This window comes from Microtus oregoni, unplaced genomic scaffold (genome assembly GCF_018167655.1).
Source record: "Microtus oregoni isolate MIOR12 unplaced genomic scaffold, Mior012 000018F_ref0000195, whole genome shotgun sequence".
Taxonomy (NCBI): Eukaryota; Metazoa; Chordata; class Mammalia; order Rodentia; family Cricetidae; genus Microtus; species Microtus oregoni.
This window is the reverse complement of record NW_024543077.1, coordinates 26,726,631-26,752,137: the sequence shown is the minus strand read 5'-3', so window position 1 is coordinate 26,752,137 and position 25,507 is coordinate 26,726,631. Positions and strand designations below refer to the sequence as shown.

The window sequence follows — 25,507 nt, the reverse complement described above, 5'->3', positions numbered from 1 at the left end:
TGAGGATGTTTTTCTGGACCTACGAGATTATTAGCATACTTTTAAGGCACTGTAGTGACTCACCTGACTTCAGGGGCTTGTCTTAGGAGAACCCCAATGAAAGATAGAACAAGTTCCCCACAGGAGTGACCGGAGGAGCCCCCGCAGGGCTTGCAGAGTTCCTCTGTGTTTATGTGTTGATGTAGTTGCTAGTGAGCCCTGGAGCCCTGGGGCGGGGCAGACTCTATTACAGCTGCAGGGTGCCTGTGGCCAGGTCACTGTGCCAGGTCACCGCTTCCTGCCCTCATGTGCCCTGAAGATGAAGAGGCCTGGGTTGGCTGATGCACCGGGCACAGGCTTGTGACTACACCTCTTCACCGTCCTGTGACTGTCTCCATCAGTGCTGGATTCGCGCCTGTCTGGATTCTGAGGAGAAGAAATTTATGCAGAAAAAGTAAGGTTCGGACTGTCGCTGACTCTACACTTCTTGCTTAAATGTGTAAATAGACTTTTGACGTGTTTGGACATAGCTCGTGTGTGCTCAGTCATAAAAGGCCCCAGAAGGGAATTGTGCCAAGTTACGGGTTCCATGTTTTAGACTTTATAGGCATAGATAGAGGTTAAACATGCCTCTCCAGTGACCACCCAGGAGCATAACATGATATTTTTTACCCATGCTTCTGGGGGATGTAGCTAACGCTGCTACTGCTGTTCTGGGCTATGCCCGAGAGTGGCCATGTGTATTTTTCCCAAACGGAAACCTGAATTCTCCGCTATGATTTTTGATTGGGATACTGTGTTTGGCATCCGTTTCCCATATGCCTGTACCCTGAGAATAATTGCTGTATTCCTGGGGCCTCCAGCCTTATGCCTTCCTACCATAGAGGAAGCCTGAGGTGAACTCTGGCGAAACTAGAATCCCAGAGACCCAATGCAGAACCAGACTTGTGGGCAAACAGCGCGATGTGACTAAAGTACATTTGGCACGGGGTCCAGCGCTGAGGGCTTCCGTGTGCGTCTCAGCGAAGCCGTTTGTTGTCATTCATCGTCATCTAGATTAAAATAGAAATGTGAATACCCAGAGTTGGGCAGGCAGAGCCCACGTGGCCCCTTGTGGATGTATGTATCTCACTAACTTGGGCATTGGGCCACGTAGACTTGAGAGTGGAGCAGAAGCCAGCACGATGGCATCCTCAAGGGGGGTCTGTTCCTGGGTGTGTAAGCTGAAGGGAAGGGGAGCAAACTGTGGGACAGATAGACCTTCTGTTCTGCGGTGTCCTGAGAGCAGAGGCCGAGGGCATCAGTATGGGGAGAAGACATCTGGTGGGCGTGCCACACTAAATGTGAGGTAAGGTTAAACACTGTCACGTGTGCTGAGTGAGAGGCTTAACCCGTTGATTTTTGAGTGAGATGCGTAAAAATTGTGACTACTTAGAAAAATCACCTGTACCCTAGAGGAGGAAGTTTGAGAAGTTTGTTAAAATCTTATTTAGCGTTTTCGTCTCCACATACTGGTTGTGTGTGGACTAAGAGAACTGATGGTTTTCGTTGCAAAGTCCAAGTAGAACTTTTTGCTGGTTTTCTTCAGCAGTTGTGAGTTGTTTTCATGTTTGATTTGAAGGAAAGCTTAAGAAAGGACTGGCCTACCTCTGTCTCAGAGGAAGGAACCTGACAAAGGAATTAATTATAAAAAGTAAAAATTTGCCAGCCTTGGGGGCTGCAGAGGTGTGTCAGTGGTTAAGAGCACTTAATTGGATCTGGGCTTCCAGCACCTACGCAGCAGCTTCAAGCTAACTGCCTGAAACTCCAGTTCCAAAGGCTCCAAAGCCCACTTCCAGCCTCCACGGGGACCAGGCTCACATCACACGCACACGCTGCATTATCTATACACGCAGGGAAAATGCTATTGCACGCATTAAAGAAGTAGTAATATTTATTTTACAGACACACAGCTTCTTGGGGTAGCTGTTTAGTAAAATTTCCTTGCTTCCATCTCAACCGTTAATCCCAGCAAAAGATGCTGAAAATACGGACATAGATAAGAACCAGAAGTGATGTCGAATAAGATCCATCACTGGGATATTGGTACCCTACGCTGGGTGTGCAGCCTACTCTGAAAACATGGAGTTTTGTGTAGCCGCAGATGCTGTAGGGAGGGCGGAAGCACAGTACAGTGCCATGGACAGCAGCGAGAAGGCAGCCGGTGAGGTGGGCAAGCAGCCTGGTCAGTGTTTCTAAAGTCGCTCTTTAGAGCTTCTAGAGAAACTAAAATCAGGGGCGATTTTCATTCCCAATCCCAGCTTTTACTGCTGACTGCAACAGAAGCCCAGGAACATTCTAGAGTGGATGAGAGTGGAATGAATGAGCCAAATGTCTAGGCAGGCGGCGGAATGCCTGGCCGGCTGGGCATGCTTTAGACAGAAGTCGCTATTTGCCCTTGTAACTGGGTCTCAAGGGCGCCACATGGGAAAGATGGGTTTCATAAAATGACAGTGGTTTTTAAAACATCAGCTGCTGGATAGATCCTATTTAAAAGCATGTGGGGTTTTTTTTTTTTGTTTTTTGTTTTTTTTTTTGTTGTTTTGTTTTTCGAGACAGGGTTTCTCTGTAGCTTTGGAGCCTGTCCTGGAACTAGCTCTTGTAGACCAGGCTGGCTTCAAACTCACAGAGATCCGCCTGCCTCTGCCTCCCGAGTGCTGGGATTAAAGGTGTGTGCCACCACCGCCCGGCAGGCATGTGGTTTTTAAATTTTGTTTTGTTTTTATAATCCAGTTGTTTTTCTTAGATTCAATTGTAAAGGCTAAACTTTTATTTCAAAGATTTGTTTTCACTATTTTTATATACACATGTATGCATGTGTGTGTGTGCATGCGTGTGTGTGTGAGTGCATGCGTGTGTGTGTGTGAATGCATGCCATATATGCACATGTCCTTGGAGGCCAGAACACTGTCAGATCCCCTACAGCTGGAGTTACAAGCACTTGTAAGTGCCGGCAACTGGACCAAATCCTATCCTCTGGGCGAGAGTGTGCACGCTCAGCCGCTGAACCATCTCTTCAACCCCCCCCCCCCAAAGCCATTTTTAAAATTGAAATAAATCATTATTTAGAATCAAGTTATTGGCATTTGGAATTAGAGTTTAGGTTACTTGCAGCCTTAAACGTGAGCTTGCTGCTTCTCTCTAGTTGCAGAAGTAGGTGTGAAGGGATTTTATCCCTCAGGACATACCAAGCAGCTCCCCTTCTACCTCCCAATCAGGAAGTGTGACTTGGTGGGTCCAGATGGACGCTGTCTGCAGTGGGTTGGTGTCTCAGCTGAGAAGACTATTCTTTGCTGCCAAGGGATGCTGCCTCATCCTTCGGGCTCATGCAAACTCTCCTGAGAAATGGTCCACGTGAAGACTGATCCTAGCCTTGGGTTGTTCATGGCATACACAGCAGAGCGTGTGAGCTGTGCCGTACAACATAAAAACATCGGGGAGGGTGTCGTGAATTGGGGCGAATACAAGGCCGCCTCCCGGCATACTGGTTACAGTTTTTAAGTTTCTAACGTATGTTCATTTTTGTTCACGCTTTTACCTTTCCTGATGCTTACCTGTAGACTTCGGGACCTGCGTCCAGCTCTTCCTCGCCCCACTTCTTCACGCTCCCTTACTCAGTTGTCTTTATAAATCACACAGTGTATATAGATATATATATAGGTCTATGTATATACTCATAGCTGTTGTGAATATGGAAGGCACAAATGATTCGGTCCTTGACCTTGGCTTTGTAACCTGAGGACAGTAAAACAGCCCAAGTGCCTTCTAATGAAACACCGGTGATGTCAGGGAACAAAATGGAGCCCGATCTTCTCATAGGGTTTCTATGGAGAATGGTCTCTCGCCTTTTTATTTATTTATTTTTTTGTATTTCTGTAGCCACACCCACATGGGTTTCCAGGAGCCACAGTACGCTCAGTGGTAACCTTCCTCACCTCTCTGTGTTGTGGTCTTTCCTGTTATCCCTTTCCTTGTCAGCGCTGTCTCTTTGAGGCGGGAAGGAAGTGGTCTCTAACCTCCGCCCTTACTCTTTGATGCCTTCTACACTGGCAGCATCAAAGAGGCCCCCCGTGTGAGCAGCCTGCCCTCCACTAACCACTGGTGGTGGGGCCCTTAGTCACCACACACTGCTTTGGAATCCCTGGGAAACCCGTTTGTGAAGGTGGCCACATTAACTAGAGAGCCCCATGTGGTGTGGCCTTCCAAATGCTACCATACTGTAGCTGCTTCTCAGCCCTCTGGAGTTAGGTGGCGGCTTCTCCATAAATCCCCTGATTTCACCAAAGGACCTGTTTGAAGCCACACAGGTAACACAGGGAGCTTCCAGAACCCAGCTTGCAGTTGCTCTTTTGGACTTGGTCACTGTTGTTAGTTTGGAGGAGAAAATAGCCACACGAGTACGGAGCACTGGCATTTGCTCTTTGATCCCGCTTCTCTGTGGTGAGGAGGAACTGGGAGGCCTCCTGACGTTTATGAAAGACGAATACTATGGGCATCTGTCCCTTTCTTCTGAGAACACTTCAAGGACCATCAACTTCATTCTCTGCTCACTTTCCCTGGAACCGACCTTGCCCAGAAAACCCTCGTGAGCCAGCATAGCTCTGAGTCTTCCGGAACATCTCTCGGGGGCTTCAGGTTAACCTGACCCATTTTGTGACAGAGTACAACTATTTTTAATGTCTAAGCCACCTTTTAAAGCAAACCCTCGTCCTCCTTGAGAGTACACGGTCCTGCACTGAGCAGATGTGCTTCTGGATGCTGCGAGGCGAGTTGTGACGTAGCTTACATGACTGTCGCCATACACTCGTTAGGTTGGCATGCAGAGTGAGAATTATGCACAGCTCTCTCCCACATAGCAGGTGCCTGAGTTTTAGCACAGAATATTGGGTGTTAACATTCATAGCACTGGGTGACCCGAGGCCGGTCCCAGGAGGGGCAGCAGCCGATGGTGTGAGGCCACATGGGAGCACCTTGCAGAGAGAGCTTGGGTATAGACTTTATTTAATGGGTAAGGGGATTATGGAGGAATGAGGTAAATAGAGGTGGGGGGGAGACAGTAGTTACCTCTGAAGAAGGGAACTGGAGAGGAGTGGGAAGATTGGAAGTGGGCAGGGCTTGTCTCTTAAAGGGGCAGGGTATCCAGCAGACAGGCCAGGCTAACAGATTACAGCCCTGGGATCACTGGGGTCTCTTGGAGCAGGGTTGGCACTCATGGACGATGTAGTGGTGTAGTGGGGTATCCTTCCCCTCCCGCCATGTTTCTACTGCAGAACAGGTTGAGAACTTAATCTTAGGCATGAACAAAGAATGTTATTTATCAAAGGCAAGAGATTAAAATTCATATGCAGGTGGATTTTCAGCAATATTGAAGTATAGAAGCAACCTTTTTGGGGAGAAAGGAAACATTTAGAGCCTTGCAAGGGAGGAATAGAAATGAAAATTGAATGTGTCTTGGGCACATGAGGTGGTGATATTCTGCTTGTCCAGCATCCAGGTGTTCAGCTTCTCGCATCTGTGATGCAGCCTGAAATTCTGAGTATTAAAAAAAAAAAACCCTTAATTCTTAAGAGCCATATATAGTAAATCCTAAGACATGTAACGTGTATTCGTACTTCAGAGACCCCCTTCTACACGAAGGTGGCTTTCACCCGTTTTTAATGGCCGTGGTTGTCTAGTGCCCCGTCCTATAACGATTTGAAGTTAACAGGACACAAGGGAAGCACCTCTGACTCCCTGATAATGAGTGAGGGAGGACAGAGTTAGCACCATGGGAAAGTCAGCCAGCAACCCCCACAGTACGGCCCCTGGGGACTGCCGTGAAGAGCCTCGGATACAAGGAAAGGTGACCTATAGCCTACTAGTTCCACTAAAGACACGGAAAAAGAAAGAAGGAAAGCAAAAGCAAGCTCCGTGGGCATTAGAAATACGGGTTGAGCATTCATAATCCGAGTCAGAAATGCACCATAATTCAAGGCTTTTTTAGTATCCCAAATGGAAAATTCCATACCCAAAAGTATATTGTGTTCAAAATTATTTTAAAATATCATGGAAATTTACCTTCAACAGATGTGTGTAATGTATACATGGATTTTATATTTAGGTTTTGGTCCTTCAAGATATTTCATTTTATGTGTGCTAAAATTCTAATATCTGATGGTGGTGGGGGGCCCTGAAATCTGAATACTTCTGATCCCAAGCATTTTGGAAAAAGTATTCTAGCTGCCTTGGTCCTGCCATGGGGCAGCACAGACTACCCCAGCATCCTTCCTCTCCCTGCCCGCAGACTCCCAGGAGTCTAGAATGCCACATCCTTCTAGAGTGGTGGACTTTGTTTTCTATTGTTTTACATCTTAGTGTTTACAAAGGCAAGTTTAATGTCTCACTCTTGAGGGTGCTGGACCTGTGAATGATCCCAGTGGTTACCGACACTGGCTTTGTAGTGATGACTGTCTTCTCCTAAGAAAGGTCCCATGGAGAGGGTAGAAGGGGAGGGGAGAGGAAGTGAGGGGAGAAATATATATAGCTCAATAAAAACAAACAAACAAACAAACAAACAAAAAAAGGTCCCATAATGCAGAGTGCAGATCAGAAATAAAAGTAGAGGTGACTGGAATCAAGAGGGCTGTGGAGGGGCAGAGAGAGACTGTTTTCTGCCCGTTGACCCTGGGTCAGAAGCCTTGAGGAAGCTGGGTTGCCTCAGAGAGGACTTTGAACAGGAAGGAGGTGTTATGTCTCAGAAACACATCTGCCGCGTATTTCAGAAGCACAAATACGGAAGAGGCCACTCGCAGCGTCTCTGAGGGATTTTGTTTGCTTCTGATGGGATGGTCTGATAAAGATTTCTACATCTTGAGACGCAGTAGCATTTTGCGGTGGTAATAAAATATGCTCGTTGCTTTGAAGAAGATGAATCTTCTTCTTGTCACTGGCTTCCGCACCGTGGATGTGGATAAAGGGTTTTCAAAGCCAGCTTGTTCGCTTTTTATGCACAGGAGATAAAAGCTGTCGGGCTGCCCTTTGGGGCGAGTTTGTGTCGGTGCCTGGCGAAGCTTGTCATTGGCGCCCCTCTCAGCACTGTGACGGTGGCCAGTATACCCCTGCGAGGTTTTTCCCGCTCACCCAACAGGCATGGCTCACCTCATATTTCCTTGAAAAAATAATCTTAAATTTTCTGGTTCTGTAGATAATTTATAGATTGTTCCTTCAAGCCCAGAATTTCGGGTGATTGAAGACAATGGATTAAACCTTTCGGATCGATCATGCTTCCGCGATGACATTTTAAGTCATATGACTTGTTAAATCTGTAAAGGTGTCGCTGAGCACAGAGCTGTGGCCTTTGGTGCTGTGGAGGCTTCCTGGAACTTAGGCATATTGAGGTCATTCGGTGTTGATGCTCAGACAGTACATAATGGCAGAGGCTTGGGAGCAGGGGGTTTGTACATTTTGCTGATACCCAGGGAGCCAGACAACAGGTGTTCAAAGTGGAGTTGAGGAGCACAGATTATACCGGCCTTGAAAAAACCCCCTCCCTTTCTCCTTCCAATTTTTACAGTCTGGGACAGTCATTCATTGCCAAGGAACAGAAAGGGAAAAGGCGAAAGGGGATGAGGGTTGGGATGAAGAGGAAAGTAGTGACCAGTTTTTAGGTTGTGAATCGAGAGGATTTATAGGAGATTCGCCTCTGAGGCTTAGCGTCCACAAGTTAACGCTTGCTCTTCTCAAGGCAGAGGACGGTTAGGCAGCACTGTCAAACATCTTTCCTGGGAGGCTCGGTCCAGTCTGTGTTGAGCCTTCAGCAGGTTTTTAGCCATATGGCATAGTCAGATTAAGGAGGCCTACGAGAGAACTGTGCTGATTGCAGATTAGGCCGGAACGCCGGCTCTTTGTGGTTGAGGAGTTGGTTTTCTCACCTTCCTATGCTCGGGACCGTGTACACTTCAACCTTTCTCTCCATCACTAATTCAGGGTGAGAGCACTTCTCCAGAGGGCACTCTGAGACCCCGCCTGTAGGGAAATTGAAGAGGCTCTCACTCGTTATCAGCAGCATGAAAACAGTCTCCGGAGAAGAAAACATTTCAAAAGGCAGAGTACCATAATGAGGCCCTTACTTAAGGGCAAGCTGCCTGCCCGAGCAGGGGGCCTTTGAAAGGGCATGTAATTGGCACACATTTTTAGAGAAAGTGCAATCGTCGTGAATGGCTGATTGTGGTGAAAATGGGCCTCCTGTTTCTACCAGAGTCTCAGAAAACATTAGACCTTGGCAGGTGGCTGCTAGAGCTCGGAGAAGGTGGGACACAGGAAGGTCACGAGCTTATGGAGTCTAGGTCTCTTAAGGGGACTGACAGAACCCTGGGACCTTTAGGGTGGAGCGGGTGCAGTGCTGTGGACCTACGCTTTCTTTCATAATTGAACCCAGGAGTCCTTTCTTCTATTCTAAAATCCAGATGCATGGAGCATCTCTGGTTGTGTAAGGAGTGCATAGCTCCCAGCTCACCCTCTTTGGAGCGGCCCCAAAATTACCAGGTCACAGCATCATATACTCATCATCTCCTGGAATCTGGGCAGACCTCAGTTGTTCATCCAGATCCTGAGTGCTGTGAGCACAGAAGTAGCCATCCATTCAAGGCCTTGGGTTTGTCTTCATCTAGAGTCCTCAGCAGTGAGAGGCTATGTGGGGATATGGGGGAGGCTCGCGCTTCCAAGGGACGAGCTCAAAATCTGGCTGTAAGCCAGCAAGCTTCTTTCTGTACGTTGACATGAGAGTAATATCTACCTCCTGTATGTCAGGAGACACCTCAACTCTAAAAGAATAAGCGACCAGACACAGAATAGAAGCCACGTGTGCACCAACTTTCCTGCCATTCTGCATGGCAGTCCTTTGGTGTATGTGCTGTCTGCTGTGCTGTTCCAACATTCTCGGTTAGTTTAGGGGTGGGGAGAGCACACGCTAGAAACTGCGCTAAGAGAAGAAGATGAGACTCAGACCTTTCCCTGATTTAGGTCCCCGTTTTCTTACCCCTAATCTTTCCAGCTCCTTCTGTGCCTGCCGTTTTTCTCCCATCTTTCCAGGAGACAGTGTTGTGTTTGCAGGTGTGTGTGTGCGTGTGCATATAAAACACCTGTAGCAGACACTGCAGAAGGTATTTTCTTGATTATAAAACATGTGTTTCCAACAGATCTTGAGCTTTAATAACTCTGTGAAGGATCAAAATTTCTCCCACTAGGTTTTTTTGTTGTTGTTTTTAAAATAAATTTTAGAAATCCCTTTTCGTGAGTGCGGGAGAAATTATTTACATAGGAAGGAAGCATCCTACGGTAGTTTATTAGAACAGACAGCCCTGAAGTATCAGTAGAGGAGTGGAAAAAAATACAAATTATAGAAAGTGTATTAACATAAAAAAAAAAGCCATTGGCAAAAACTCTTTGCCGAAGCTTTGGTGTGTTTAAAAACTGCCATCACTAGGTTTATAAACAGTGTGGGCCCGCTCCAGTGTGGGTTTTACAGATTGAAAACAGAGCTGGCTAATCTTAGCTGTGAAGCCATAAAAGGAGAGGAAAGGGAACATATAGCTTTGTGCGGGGGGCCAGCGCAGTAAATCACGAGGGTCCATGGTGACACCCCGACTCAGCCGTGGAACCCATACGAGAGTTGTGGGTGTGCCTCTCAAACTCTCCAAGCAGACCAATCTGGGTCTAATTATATTTTTTATTATAGTAAATACACACAACGTACAAGTTGCCATTTTAACTCTGATTAAGCATGCAATTGAGTGGCTTTTCCCTCAATGGCAAGCAGTTATCACTGCTGTCTCCTGAACATTTTTACAATCCCAGAGAGGTGTTCTGCACTTCTTAAGTGATACCACTGGTTAGCAGCCGGGAACTAACCCTGCTTTCTTCTCTGTGTCTGTGAATTTGTGTATTCTAGGTGTCCTGTCTCAGTGGAATCAGGCAGTATTTGTGCCTGTTTCTGTCTCACAGCAGAACTGCTCCTTCTTCTTTCTGTCTGATAAGTCCAGCATAGGTCTGAACCACACTGTGGCTATCCACCCATCCTTTGACAGACACTTGGGTATGCTCACCATTGGCTGCTGCAGTGCAACTGGAACATTGGTGTTGTATGAGCTGCAGGCCACGTTCCTGCCACCCGCCTCCTGGCCACCAGCTAGCTTATGCCCCGAAGTAATTACACGGAAACTGTATTCTTTTAAACACTGCCTGGCCCATTAATTATAACGTCTTATTGGCTAGCTCTTACATATTGATCTAACCCATTTCTAATAATCTATGTAGCCTACGAGGTGGCTTACCAGGAAATATCTTAACCTGTGGCTGTGTCGGGTGGGAGAATCATGGTGACTGACTGACTCGGCTTCTTTCTCCCAGAATTCTGTTCTGTCTACTCTGCCTACCTAATTTTCTGTCCTATCAGGCCAAGCAGTTTTCTTTATTAGTTAACCAGTGAAAGCAACAGATAAGATATAAGACCCACCTCCATCACATTGGTGTGTTACTATCTGCTTGAGTCCCTGATAATCAGTGTTCTGAAAAGTTTCCTGTGCATTGTGATTTTGGGGGAGAATGTGTAAGGACACATTGGTGACTAGCAGAATGGGCACGTGGCATTGCGTTGCGTGTTCCCCATAGGTAACACGTGCATTTATCTATCTGCAAGGCCTGCACAGCATGGAATGTGTACCTCCAACCAGAGGGGTAGCCGTATTGCAGGGGCATGGGTGACATTAAAAGTAGCTGCAGAGCAGAAGACTCATGGCTGCTTAAGGTCCCAAGAGTAAGTGACGGTGAGTGCTCAGCCCAGAATCGCATTCATACCTTCCCCACTAAGTCTTTGGAAATATTATAGAAAAAAAAGGAGAAAGAACGCAAAAACTCAAAGAGGGGGAGAAAGGCTACCATGTTTCATCTTCTGGGGATGACACAGCCATTGTAGTCACACACAACAGCAGCTACCCCGGACCTTTACACCAGTGCCCCGTCAACAGTCAGCCATGGATAGGGGGCATTGTTTATGGGATCCTGTTCTTCCCTGCTAGACTAGATTCTTGGAGAGGGGAGTCTTCACTTGCAAAGCCGTTAGTGAGGCCTTCAGACGCCAGTGAGTAGTCAGAGATGGCCCCGTTTAAACTCAGTAGCTTACAAAACAAAACAAAAAAAAAGATAGGACTATAGAGAAGAGGGTCGTAGGGAGGAGGGTGGGGTTTGGTGGGCGTGAGAGTGATCAGAACGCACAGTACACGTGAGTGAAGTTCCCAGTGAGCAGACTTAGTTAATAATGAAAGTAAAGGGAGATGGCTCAGTGGGCAAGGCTACTTGTAGCACAGTCACGACTCTCAAGGGAGTAAGGTGGAGTGTGATAGATCAGGACACCAGACACCACCTCCTGGCTTCTGCCCATGCACACGGGTACCGACCCCCCTCCCCCCAAACCTCTGGATACATTAATAAAAGAGTAGAGGTGCCACTGTGGCCTCCCCAACCCACCTTGTTATTAGACAGCTGCATCACGGTGATGCTTCTAGTGTGGAGGCTTTCTGGAGAGAGTCCAGATGATCAAGTCCTCCGCAGGCTGTGGAGAGAAGGAAGAAAGGACAATGTGTGGTAGCTGGGCATACACACGTGGAGGGAACAGAGAGATGGGTCAGTGCTGACAGAGGATAGATGCCCTTGAGGTTGGAGAATAGGCCTCCAGGGACCCGAAAGTGACGGAGAATTGAGCATGGTGGCCATGTAGAAGGAAGCATCACCCATAGGTGACAGAAAGCACAGTGTCTAGAATCTATAGAGACAGTACGAGAAAAAAAAGACTGGAAGGCAGCCCCTCTGCCTTCTGCCTGTGTTTCAGCTCCTCCATTCTTTCTCTTCCTTCTCAGTTTTGTTCATTTTTTTTAGAGGTATCTAGAAAATCCATATGTTCTGCAGCCTGAAGAGACTTGGCCAGCTTTTCACAGAAATCCTCCACTCTGCAATACTAATCCACAGCTCCATTCATTGTCGGTTCTGTTACTTAGAACAAAACAGGAGATGCTCCTCCCATGTGAAGGGGCAGCCTTGTGAAAGAGGCTGAGCTTCTCGCGTCTGGTTTTTAGTTTTGGAGAAGAAGAAATGGGAACCCGGAAATGATCAGAGGACTGGAAAGAAAGGAATTGGTAAAAATGCCCGAGAGAGAGGCAGGGCTGTAGGAGGGATGCCTTGGGAGCAGAGGCAAGGCAAGCTGTCTGGGGATGTCCCTTGGGGCCACCCCAGCCCAGAATCCCCACAAAGCCGATTAATTTAGAAGGTGCCCATCTTCCTTCTCATTTTATTTTAATATGTTGAAGAAGAGCCAAGACTTTCCCGGCCGGTAGTTAGGATCGGACAGGAGGGAGAGAACGTTGCTGTAACTTGTATTCCAGTGGTTTGACATCTCCCATAAATCGTGTGTGAAGTCCTTGCTCCCATTGGCTCTCGCGTGTACTTAGCAGCATTGTTCAAAGACTGACCTACTTACCTCCCGTGGTGGTGGAGGCGATGCCTTCCTTGTTGTGGGAAAGTTCTACTGTTAAAATCTCTCCTGTGAGTATGAGCAGGCAGTAAGAGTAAGACATTTCCCCGACAAGACGTCATGTGAACTGTGGAGTGCTACTCCAGACCGCCCAGGAAAGACATACAAGAACCCATAGAGTTGAAATCTGTCCTCCGAGTATACGTTTCTGTGCAAGATGGAGAATGCTGTTTTCTGAACATTGGTTTCTCCTAGAGAGAGGAAAGTGAGAATGACTCATAGTGGCTCCTTTTCTGTGCTTAACTTTTTTTTTTTTTGGATGAACACTTAAAATTCTAACCACGAAAAGACATAATTGGCTTTACCCTAAGTCTTGCTTATTGTGGTTGTCAATTATTAAGCACATGACTGTGCTCCATCCCTACAGGAACCCTTTCACTAAGGTTATTGCTATTATTGGCTTGTTTTTGAGAGAGTCACTATCCCTAGCTGGTCTAGAACTCCCTATGTAGACCAGGCTAGCCTCAAACTCACAGACATATCTCTGCCCCTTCCTTTAGTGTGCTGGGATACTCACCGCCACACTCAGGGCCAATCATTGCTGCTATTCCCTTTCTTTAAAAAATTATTTATTTATTTATTTAAGATTTCTGTCTCTTCCCTGCCACCACCTCCTATTTCCCTCCCCCTCCCCCAGCCAAGTCCCCAAATTTGCCCAAAGAGCAATCAGGGTTCCCTGCCCTGTGGGAAGTCCAAGGAACCACCCACCTCCATCCAGGTCTAGTAAAGTGAGCATCCAAACTGCCTAGACTCCCACAAAGCCAGTAGGTGCAGTAGGATCAAAAACCCATTGCCATTGTTCTTGAGTTCTCAGTAGTCCTCATTGTCCGCTATGTTCAGCGAGTCCGGTTTTATCCCAGGCTTTTTCAGACCCAGGCCAGCTGGCCTTGGTGAGTTCCCGATAGAACATCCTCATTGTCTCAGTGTGTGGGTGCACCCCTCGTGGTCCTGAGTTCCTTGCTCGTGCTCCCTCTCCTTCTGCTCCTGATTTGGACCTTGAGAATTCAGTCCTGTGCTCCAATGTGGGTCTCTGTCTCTGTCTCCTTTCATCGCCTGATGAAGGTTAATATTCAGGAGGATGCCTATATGTTTTTCTTTGGGTTCTCCTTCTTATTTAGCTTCTCTAGGATCACTAATTATAGGCTCAATGTCCTTTATTTGGCTAGAAACCAAATATGAGTGAGTACATTCCATGTTCCTCTTTTTGAATTGCTGCTATTCCCAATCATAAATAAGGAAGTCCCCATCCGAGTGGTGTGGAGGTTTGCATGAGAATGACTCCCATAGGCTCATGCATTTGAATACTTGGTCCCCAGTGATGGAACTGTTTGGGAAGGATTAGGAGGTGTGGCCTTGTGGGAGAAGTCGTGTCAGTAAAAGTCCATGTTGTTTCTCGGTTCCCTCTGACGTACGGTTGTTGTCTCAAGACATGCGCTCTGAGCCGCCATTCCAGCACCGTGCCTGCCTGCTCGCTTGCCTCCTTCCTGCCACGATGATCAAGGGCTCTAACCCCCAGAACTGTAAGCTCCAATGGACTTTTCTATAGGTTGCCTTGATCATGGCCTCACCACAGCAGTGGGTGGAGCTAGTTATAGATTTGATGTCATTTAGAAGCCCCCAAGTAAGGAACAGACATATCTGCCCCCGCCCCCATGGGCACGCACCCAGGCACAGCGCCGAAGAACCACAGCCCCGCATTTCAACAGAAGTGTACACAGAACTGTGCCTGACGAGGCCACTTCTATCCCTGTCTGTGTGGTTTCTGCCTTGTGAGTTGGTCCACCTGGCTGCATCCTCAGCAAGACAGCAGCTGTGGGAGCTCGCTCCGTGCTGCCAGGCTGCAGGAAGGATGCTTTCTGGGCTCATTTGTGATGTCATAGCATCTGAGACTGGAGCCCGGATTCCCCAAGTGGGGGTCTAGCAGATAATGGTGGCTCAATCATGGCTGTGTCAATTAGCTATTGAGGGGCTGCATTGGGAACGTTTGATCTGACAACTGACCATGCTTTCAAATTGTGAGATATTCTGTCTCATAAATATAATACAGTAGCAGAAATGATTAGGGTTTGGAGTATCAAGCCACCTACCCAGAACATTTTCTTAAGTAAGGGCCCTCAACCCTAGAGCTAATGAAACTGCCTCCTTTGATCTTTCATCACATAAAGCGGAGGTTGTCGTGTGCCTCCAAAGAAGGCTGCTCCAGTGTAGTCCTCTCCTGGCCATCTCTTTCTTCAAGGCATGCGCAAGATGCTGCAGCCCTGCTCTCTGTCCAGTCCCCTGCCCATTCTTAGCCCCCGGGGCAGCTCTTGCTCCTGAAGCCCTTCTGCTCCCAGGTTGCCTTTCACTGGGCACAGGTTTCTTCCCAGCTCTTACCAGGTCTGGGCAGCGCGTCCCCTGTGTCAGAGCTGCACCGTGGCCTCTTGGGGGCTTTGTACACATCCTGCCCCTCCTCTGTCGTCCAGTTACTGCCTTTGCGTAATTAAATCACTGTAATTCTCAGACAACATGGAGGCATGGAGAACAGAGAAAGCTTCCGGTCTACAAGAAACATAAATCCACGGGGAAAGCTCTCCCCACCCCCACCTTCCACACGTCATTTGCGTCATTTGCGTTACGCCTATGTAAATGCTTGGAGGTTAGGATCTAAGCAGCCACTGCCTGGAGACAAGAATTGCTGGCGATTTGCCCTTAGAACTGGAATGGCTTTTCTGTACGGTGCCAGCCAGGCCAGTGTTTGAGCAGCGTGGTGGATGATTAATGAACCCAGGCTGTGACTCTAGATAACGGGGATCTAGGCAGATTCAGGTCAGTAAGTCAGATGGACGCCTTACTTCACCCAGTAAGGGAGCCTCCAGATAGGAAACGCTGAGCCCAGGAAGGCGATTAGAGATTGGTACTTCCGATTTCTAGCCCCAAGTGCCCATTAGACCCTGTGGTCCCCTCTGAAAAGATGCCCACGAGGGGCCCCAGGCACACAGAGCTAGCTAATCTTATCTGGAGGTTAATCCTGTTTAATTTCCTGTTGATTTCTGTGTGGTGTGAGGGCCAGGGCCCCTCAGTCTCACCCAGCCCTGGGAGGTGGGTGGACAAAGGCTTACTAATTAGAGTGTGGAATGTTTGGTTAAACTATCCTTAAAACAACAGTCTTTCCTGATTGGAAAGGATGATATAGTCATGCCTGACTAAAGGGAGTTACCAGCTTTGCAGGGTTTCAAACACGGTGCGAATTCAGGAGAAGCTGTGCTCGGAATTCTGGGTTTTGATCTTTATCTGGACCAGCGGTGTTGGATGCGGGTACTGTCTTCTCGTACTGTGCTGGACAGCAGCTCCCAGTCAGCTGTGGGCATGAGTCACCAGCACCCTCCGTGTATCGTGCTGTTCAGCTGTGCTGTTTGGTAGAGGGGAAAAAAAGCATTTTTTTTAAAGTAAAATATTTTCTACCTACCATGTATTTATCAGGATATAATACCATTGTGCCTCGAAGAACATCTATGAATTTTGACTTTTTAATGGAATTTTTAAAATCTGTAGTCACTCATAATTCTGCTACTTGTTGACAAGTAGCTTTTAGCATTTTAATTTTTCTTTTTCTTTTTTTTTCTTTTTGGATTTTCGAGACAGGATTTTTCCCCAGCTTTTGGTTCCTGTCCTGGAACTAGCTCTTGTAGACCAGGCTGGCCTCGAACTCACAGAGATCCGCCTGCCTCTGCCTCCCAAGTGCTGGGATTAAAGGTGTGCACCACCATTGCCCGGCAGCATTTCAATTTTTAAAAGATTTGTTTTATTATTTTATGTACATGTCTGTCTGTCTGTGCACCTCATGTATGCCTGGTACCACAAAGGTCAGAAGAGGGCATCAGATACCCAGGGGCAGGATGGAGTTACTGATAGTTGTGTGAAGCCGTGTGCATGCTGGAAGTTGAACTGGGATCCTCTGGAAAAGCAACAAGTGCGGAGCCAGCATCCCAGGCCCCCGTGTTGGCATTTTACAAGTGTATCAGCACAAAACGTTTTCAAGACAAATGTATCTTATTTTTTTGGCTTTTATTTTACACTGAAAAGAGCAAGGTTATATTAAAAAAAATTTTCATGTCTCTAAGTATTTGTAATAATCATTTTAATAATTGTACAGCATTATGCTGTTTTCAGTGACCTTAAAAACTTACACATCTAATGTTTTCCTCCGATTTTATCATGAACGTTGTCCTTTTTTTTTGTTTTTCTTCTTTTTCTTTTTTTGCTTTGTGTCTTGAGACAGGGTTTCTCTGTATAACAGTCCTGGCTTTCCTGGAACTCACTCTGTAAACCAGGCTGGTCTGGCCTTGAATTCACAGAGATCCGTCTGCTGCTGCCTCCTTAAGTACTGGAATTAAAGGCATGTGCCACCACTGCCCAGCTATCATGAACATTTTCAAACATTTGGTAAACCTAACTTTATAGTTAACACCTTTATTCCCCTCACTTACGGTATACATTGAGATTTTGGCACACTTGGTTTATCTCATCTGTTAATTTGCCCTATCTATCTATCTATCTATCTATCTATCTTGCACTTGAAAATAAATTACAGACTTCGCCCTAAATTCACATTGTTAATTAAAGATGGTTTCCTTTACGGAAATGCATAGGTCTTGGATTATTTCACTCACTGAGTTTTAACAACAAATGTGATGGCTATGAGTCTCACAGTATACTCGACTATCTGGGATGGTACCTTCGATGGTGAATATTGACTGTCAAGGTTCCAGAATATAGGCTCACCCACGGGACAAGCCCCGTGGACTCATCTGAGAAGGATTACTCAGATTACATAGCTTCTGGCCAGTCCCATGAGGTTTATCTATATTAGGCTAAGTGAAGCAGGAAGACCCGCCCCAAAGGAAGGTGGTACCACCACTCCTTCCTGCTGGCTTGGTCCTGGACTGCAGAAGCTAGCAAGGCAGAGGGAGCTTTTCTCCCCCTCTGTTTCCAGACTGGAAACAGTGTAACCACAATCACCTTCAGCCGCTGGTGACCGTGACTTCTGTATCACGATGGAGTCAAAATAAACCCACGGTGTCCTTAGACTGCTTTTTGTAAAGGATTTTTTTTTTTATCATGGCAACAAGACACTAATTAAAACGATACCCTAAGTCAAACTAGAAAATTGTGATAGATGGCTATAAAACACTATGAGGTGTCACTCACAATCCCATGTACTTTTGTGTTTGGAAACGAAGTGAAAACAATAGTTTTTCTAGTCAGAATGCATCCGAAGAAATGACCCCTGAAGTCTCTCTGGGAAGGGCACAGTGTTTTAGTTATATTTGTTTATATAATTTTTCAACTCTGCTTCATTTTTCAATGTGTTTTCCCTTTTATTTTATTATGCTGCTATCATGGATGGTGATGCCTCCAGAAGTTTCTTTATTGTACAGGATTGTTTTGGCTAGTCTGGGTTTTTTGTTTTTCCGTATGAAGTTGAGTATTGTTTTTTCAATACTTCAATTTCTGTGAAGAATTGTGTTGGGATTTCGGTGGGGGTTGCATTGAATCTGTAGATTGCTTTTGGTAGGATTGTCATGTTTATTATGTTGATCCTCCCTATCCAAGAGCATGGGAGATCTGCCACGCACCGCGCCCCCGTGTCTGCGCTCTGTGCGCTGGCACTTAGTTCCCGAGCTTCGGGCAAGGGGGCTGGAGGTTAAAATACACAGACACACACAGACAGAGAGACAGCAACACGGGTCATCCTTGAATTCCCCAAGAATACCCCCTTTATTGTGTTCAGCCAAACCCACCAGAAACCACTCTCCTGCCATCAGCAACTCCTGAAGGTCTCGTGCTCAGAGCAGCTGTAGGCACTCAGATCAGGGGATTACAAGAAATTCAGGATCTGGGGGTCTCACTGCTCCCAACATAGATCCTTCCATTTTCTGGTATCTTCTTCAATTTCTTTCTTCAAAGACTTAAAGTTCTTATCGAACAAGTCTTTCACTTCTTTGGTTAGGGTTACCCCAAGATATTTTGTGTGATTTGTGGCTATCGTGAAGGGTGATGCTCCTCTGATTTCTTTCTCAGTTTCTCTATCATTTGTATATAGGAGGGCTACTGATTTTTTTTTTTTAAAGTTGATCTTGTATCTTGCCACATTACTGAAGGTGTTTATCGGCTGTGGGAGTTCCCTGCCAAATAATATAGTTTTTCTGGTCTTTAGACTGGGTTATTTCCCTGTGATAAATCAGAGAGGACAAAGGCAGAGGTGGAGGCAGAAGAGGCAGATTGCTTTGTTTGTTTGTTTGCTTGTTTGTTTTAAAGACTGTGTCTCCTTGTGTAGTCCAGGCTGGCTTGTACCTTGGTCCTCCTTCCTCAACCTTCTGAGTTGTGGGAGTACTAGCAAGTGCCACCACAGCCAACTCTTCCCAGAGACAAATTGTGCTCAAAGATAGAGCTCTGTCTTCAGGCAGTTGGCATGACTTTCCAACTTTTATCAACAGGCAAGGGCTGCTTATCGATTCTCTACTAAGGGAGTCAGTCAGGGCTTCTGAAAACCAGATTCTGATTGGCTATTTTGTACCATGCTCGGTGGTGACATTGATTCCCACGTGATTGTGTGCTCACAAAGAGTTGGTGTTCTTAAAGTTTAGGGGGATACTTTGCTTTGCATGAATCGTCCTTAAGATTTTATAAGGCGGTGGTGGCGCACGCCTTTAATCCCAGCACTCGGGAGGCAGAGGCAGGTGGATCTCTGTGAGTTCGAGGCCAGCCTGGTCTACAAAGGGAGTTCCAGGACAGGCTCCAAAGCTACAGAGAAACCCTGTTTCGAAAAACCAAAAAAAAAAAAAATGCATTTTCTCTAGCCGGGCGGTAGTGGCGCACGCCTTTAATCCCAGCACTAGGGAGGCAGAGGCAGGCAGATCTCTGTGAGTTCGAGGCCAGCCTGGTCTACAAGAGCTAGTTCCAGGAAAGGAACCAAAAGCTACGGAGAAACCCTGTCTAGAAAAATCAAAAAAAAAAAAAAAAAAGATTTTATAGTGGCCATGGCTTCTCATTTTTCTTCATGTATAATTTACTATTGTTACCTTCAGTTTATTGGATATTATTTGGCAGTACATTTCCAAGCAATCTTTAATATATTGGTTTCAAGATACATGCCTATAGGGTGTGAAATGAATTATTCAACCAACTCGTATGGTACAGGGCACCGGTGGGTCCTGATCCTCAAGGTTGCATGTGCCCTGTCCTGCCGTCCTTATCACTGAGTTCCCTGGGGGAAAGTTGTATTTAATAGGTTGGGGGTACTTACTGGGTGGTCCGTGTCCATCCACGGACCTTGTAGCTTTTGGCAGGCCATTGTCCTTGCCTGTCCCTTCTCACCTCCTCAGATTTTGGCCACTGGGAATCGGTTCCTGTTGTTTTACTTTTCATCAGCCCAGTGTGTCTTAATATAATTCCCCCCCCCCATGACTTTGGGGTATTTTTGCCTTCTGATGACAGTTTTCTGACTGACTTTTCCATATAAGGATGTGTGCTGTCTGCAGCTCAGATCTTCCAGAAGCTTCCAGAGTGCTGACAAGTACATTTTCATAGCCGTGCACGAGAAGCCTTGGCAGTGGGGTGGCTTCGCAGGACAATTCTTTGGGCTTCTTGGCCGGAGGAAGGCAAGACTTTTTGCGGGGGAGGGGGTAAGAAAACATGCCAGTTAGAGGCTCAGAAAATAAAAAGAAAAAAAAAATTAGCTAAACTCTAGGAGTTTAAGAGCCTATGTGATCCTTGGAAGGTGCTCTGACAACCAGAGAACCAGGACCAAGAGCATAGGGTGACGTCCCAAAGCTGCTGTCCCTAGTATGAGCGTGTCAAACACCATCTGACTCTTCAGTCTGTCAGCACTGATCCGTCCGTCCCCCTTCCTCTCTGTCATTCAGCTCCTGGTGGTAGTGTTGTTAGCGTGGGCTGCTGTAACACAATGGCCCAGGCTGGGCAGTGAACACCGGAGCTTCTTAAACTCGGGCTCACAACCCCATATCTGGCAGGGCCCTCGCTTGTCACCATGGGGCTTCACTGTTTCTTCATGCGGAACACGTGCTATGTGCACGTTCACAGTGCGTGTCCTCACGCCCCCTGACACCAGAGGGCGCTGCCTCAGACTCCGTGGATCAGGTTGTGTTGGGAATTTCAGGTTTCCTTTCTTTCTTTCTTTCTTTCTTTCTTTCTTCTGGAAAAGAAAATCAGCTCTTATAAGAGCATAATGGTTTAGTTACAGAAGTAAAAAATTTATGTTTTTTTTTTAACCATCATTCCTCGGCATATTAGTTCACGTTAGCATAACTTGGGATTATATTGCGTTAAAATGTTTTCTTTTTAAAGATTGTTGTCTAAGTTGCTGACTCGGGTTTTATAAAATTTTTTTGTTGTTGTTGTTGAATTTGCCTTGAGATTAGGAGAGAAATTCCAGCCGTTTCTGAAAAGGCTCTAAATATACTTCTGCTTTTTTATTTTTACTACATATTCATGCCAAGTGGTGTTCTTAGCCTTGACAATCATGAAATCAAAATATTGATCAACTATGAAAAACGTTGAAGATGTTTTATATCCTGTACTGCCAACTACTCCATCAAGATGTCGCTCTTGATGAGAAGTAAACAAGCGAGACACCACGTTAGAACGCAGGTTTGCCTTAGTCTTTAATAGACGGGAAAATTCTGTGTGTAGCAGAATTGTTTTTAGGTACGTTTCCTTATTGTTTATCACCGCTGAGTGTTTTATAGTCATACTCCGTATAGCTAGTGCATGAAAATTTGTCAGGCACAAAGATACCAGGAATAGAAAAAGCCTCCAGAAAGCCCTGACTTAACCAACAGATCTCTCAGTTTTGGAATCCCTGAGTCCAGGGTCATCCAGGGTCAGAGCGTCAGGCGGCCTTCGGAGGCGGCATCCTCGGAGGCTCATTCTAAGCACTCAGAAGAAGCACCGGTGTCTTTTTCTCTTAAGATGACATCAGTCCCATTATGGTGGCTCCACCCTAGGACTTCACCAGATCCGGTTATCTCCCAGAGACCTTATTTCCTCACACGTCACAGGATCTTAGGGGCTTCAACATAGGAGCTGGGAGGGGACAAGGATGTAGCCATGACAGACGTGTAATGGACGACTTGGCATGGTGCCCGATTTTAAGTGCCCAATGAAGGGCATTTGCTAAGATCATCCTTGTCCTTTTGAGCGGACCCAGGAAAGGGGGATTTTTCTGCGCTGTAGCTAAGAGGAAGTTGTAAGTCCTGAGCCCCTGCAGTTACTGTCTTCCATGTGGTGGTTTGGAAGAGAACCGTCTTCCATTGGTTCATATTTAAACACTTACTCCTCCGTTGTTGATGCTGTGTGAGGAGGTAATGTCATCTTTGGGAGGTGGAGCCTTGCTGGAGGAAGTGCTTTACTGGGGGCTGGCTGTGAGGGTTAATCACCCATTTCCCTCTCTGATTCCTCTGTGTAAATGGAACCATAACCAGCCAGGTTCCTGTTCCAGCCAGCACGCCTGGCCTTCCCCGCTATTGTGGACTCTAGCCCTCTGGACTACAGGCCAAAATAAACTTTTTTTCTCTCTCCTTGAGACAGGGTTTCTCTGTAGCTTTGTTACCTGCCTTGGAGTTCACTCTGTAGATCAAACCTGGAACTCACAGATCCACCTGTCCCTGCCTCCCGACTGCTGGGATTAAAGGTGCGCGCCACTACTGCCCAGCACAAAATAAACTCTTTAGGTTGTTTTTGTCACAGCCACAGGGGAGTAACTAGTACAGGTGAAGAGGAGGAAAAAGGCGACAGGTTCCAGCCAGGGCACACTGTGTGACGGACAGGCTGGCCACTACCACCTTCTTCCTACATCTCAGCTCTGGACCGAGAACTAATAGAATCTTTGTTCCTGTAACCCTGGAAGGAGCAGACACTTCTCTCTCCTTCTGTGATGGTTCGCTTTCATTATCAACTCCACAAAACCCAGAATTACACAAGACATGTCCGCATGGGGTTGATTGTCCTAATTAAATTAGTTTGACCCTGCCTTTTCTAAAAACTGGAAAGGAAATTAAGCCAGTCCTGTAGCTAGCATTTAGAGACCGTGCCTCAGCCCTCTTGGCTAGCTTTCATGATATTTTTGCCCATTTCAGTTACTGGTTTTCTTCTTCAGCCTCTCAGAGACTAAGACATAACTAGAGTTAGCGTGTGTTTTTTCCTCCCCTAAAATCTCTACAATAGCTGCAAGGCCTGGTACTCAGGGAGGGAGTTACTTCAGCTGGGAGCTGTGTTGAGTTAATGAAATCAGCTTGCTGCTGCCTCGCCTCCTTGATTTGAGTTTTGTTTTGGTTTCAAGACACAGTTTCTCTGTGTAGCCCTTGCTGTCCTGGAACTCACTCTGTAGACCAGGCTGGTCTCAAACTCAGAGATCTACCTGCCTCTGACTCCCAAGTGCTAGAATTAAAGGCGTGCACCACTGTGGCCCACCAGGGGCTACAGCAAGCTACCTAAGATGACATGAGTGACAAACACAGGAGCCTCCTTCCAAAGTGACGCTGGAACAAAAGGACAAAGCTCACCTGAAGACAGGCCAGGAGAACCCAGGAGGGTGCCCCACCCCCTGAGCTGAGACAGGAGAACCCAGGGGGTGCCCCACGCCCTGAGCTGAGCCCAGGAAGGCAGAGGACTCTCAGGAGACTCTAATGGTGTCAAGGGATGCAAAGGCTGGCCAGCTGGGCTCCGCCCCACACAATCATTAGCCACAGTTTCCCTTAGAAGCAGGGAGAGGTCTCTTGTGATGTTACTAACTGGCCCTAATGGGATGAATCCGCTGGGGGCTCCAAATCCACATAGTCAACCAACTGCATATTAAAAATATTTGAAAACAAATTATATGTGTATAGAACATGTATGTGTCTAGAATATTTTTCTTATCACCACCTAAACAGTATGGTGTAGAACTGTTTATAGTATTTACATTTATACCAGCCATTATAAATAATCTAGAGATGATTCGAAGTGTGCCAGGAGTTCATAGGTCGTATGCAAATACTGCAGCATTTTATTTAAGAGACTTGAGCTTCCATGGAGTTTGGTCTCTCCAGGATCCAGGAGATCCCATCCACAGACTCAGCGGTGACTGTATGGAATCTAGGCAGGTACACGAGCCAAGGCTACTTTGTAATAATAACTTAAGAGCTTTAAAATATTCCTAAGGCGTTGCTTTAATGGTATCAGGTTGTTAATAATATTGCACCCTAGATTATGTTTTCTCCATAAGAGCCTCTGCTTTTTTAATCTGACCTTTGAGAACACACGAATCAATTCCGGTAGTAGTTAAGAGTGTAATTAGGAAATTAGCCACATTCAGAGCTACGGTGTGTCTGTTTCTGAAACTTCCTGTGTTTGTCTTTCTGCCTTCTCTTCACCGCTAATTCATGGAAGCCGCCCACTTGGTGCCTTAAACAGAGTAACCGAGAGCTGCTCCCCAGCGACAGTAATTAGAACATCAACTACCTCCGTACTTCAGAGACTCAACAAACACACACAACCTCAGTTAAATGTCACGGAGAGGGGTGTTGTTTTCTCTAGAGTCAAGTAGCTTCACCAGGAGGGACAAGTGCCAGCTGTCATGTGCGACCCCTGAGTAACAAAGCGACGCTTGCATCTTTTTCAGAGTTCCCTGAAGAGAAGAGGCAGCCGGGAAATGTACAAAGAGAAGAAAGCTGCTAGTCAGGTAAGCTGAGGTTTTCGTGCCAAGGCTCTATCCTGAAGAAGGAAGCCACCCCGTTCTGAAAATCCTCTTTGCCTTTAGGACGCTAAAAGAAACATCACCTGCCAAGTCACTGGATTTCGCCCAGTCTTCTCAGGGTGAACATTTTCTTACCACACACATCCTCAGCGCTGTCCTTTTGTCTCTCTCACTCTGAGAACCTGCAGGCTCGTTAGGAATGAGAACAAACTGGCTTTGTGGGAAACTGTAGTGAGTGTAGTCCAGGGTCTGGCAGCTCTCCTAACTGCCAGAAAGCGGTATGGCCTTCACAGCCATTCGCATGGTGTCATAATCCACTGGGTGGCTGGGTTATTTATATGTCATTATTTTGTGAATGTGTGTGCTTTTAATATGTAGCTGAACAATGCCTCACGTTTACTGAAAAGTAAAGCATTCCAGCAGGAAAACTGAGGAAGTTCGGTACTCTTTTATATCCAGGGTATGTATTCTTCAAGGCTGTCTGGCTCTTTTGAAGTTGCCTCTGGATTCCTTTTCTCTTTCTAAAATTGCTTTTCGTATTAGGCGTTTGAAGAGAACAAAGGTGTTATTGCTATAGTTTCAGCAGACTCTAAAATAGCAGGCCGTAATGAGAGGGACACAGTGAGTCAGGTTTACTAAGAGGCTTCAAGAGCCCATATACACCATAAATGGGAAACTCCCCATTTCTGATTCCCTCAAGTATTAGTTACATTTCCATTGCTGTGATAAGAACACTATGACCAAGGCGACTTGCGGAAGGAAGAGTTTATTTGGACTCACGGTTCCAGAAGGACCAGAGTCCATCACCATCGAGGTAGTGGGAGCATAGCAGCAGGCAGGCAGGGTTGCTGGAGTAGCGAGCTGAGAGCTCACATCTCGAAGCTCAGGCAGGAAGTAGAGAGATCAAACGTGGATGACTGAAGGCCTTTACAGCCTGCCTCCGGTGGTGCACTTCCTCCTAAGCCTCACCAAGCAGTGTCACCAATCAGGGACCAAGTGTTCAAATGCTGGAGACTGTGGGGGACATTCAAACTACCGCACCCTGGTTCCCGTGTCCCCAATAAAATCAGAGTCACTGGAGGACTCAGCACAAGCCTGATTTCTTTCATCCTCCCGCAAGTTCCCCCGGTGTCATTTGAGAATCCACTGATCACAGGAGAATTGAAGGCACCCACTGCTGGGTGTCTCTAGTA

The 25,507-nt window shown here is 46.5% G+C and overlaps 1 protein-coding gene across 4 annotated transcripts in view; it reads left to right on the top strand.

Moving 5' to 3' along the window:
• The window catches only part of LOC121458763 (microtubule cross-linking factor 1), a 124,597-nt gene that overhangs the window by 42,787 nt on the left and 56,303 nt on the right, over positions 1-25,507 (top strand). For all 4 annotated transcript variants that reach the window (XM_041668125.1, XM_041668124.1, XM_041668127.1 and 1 more), the window contains exon 4: positions 24,240-24,299. In XM_041668125.1, coding sequence (XP_041524059.1) covers positions 24,240-24,299 — 60 coding nt within the window. The remainder of the gene's footprint in view (positions 1-24,239; positions 24,300-25,507) is intronic.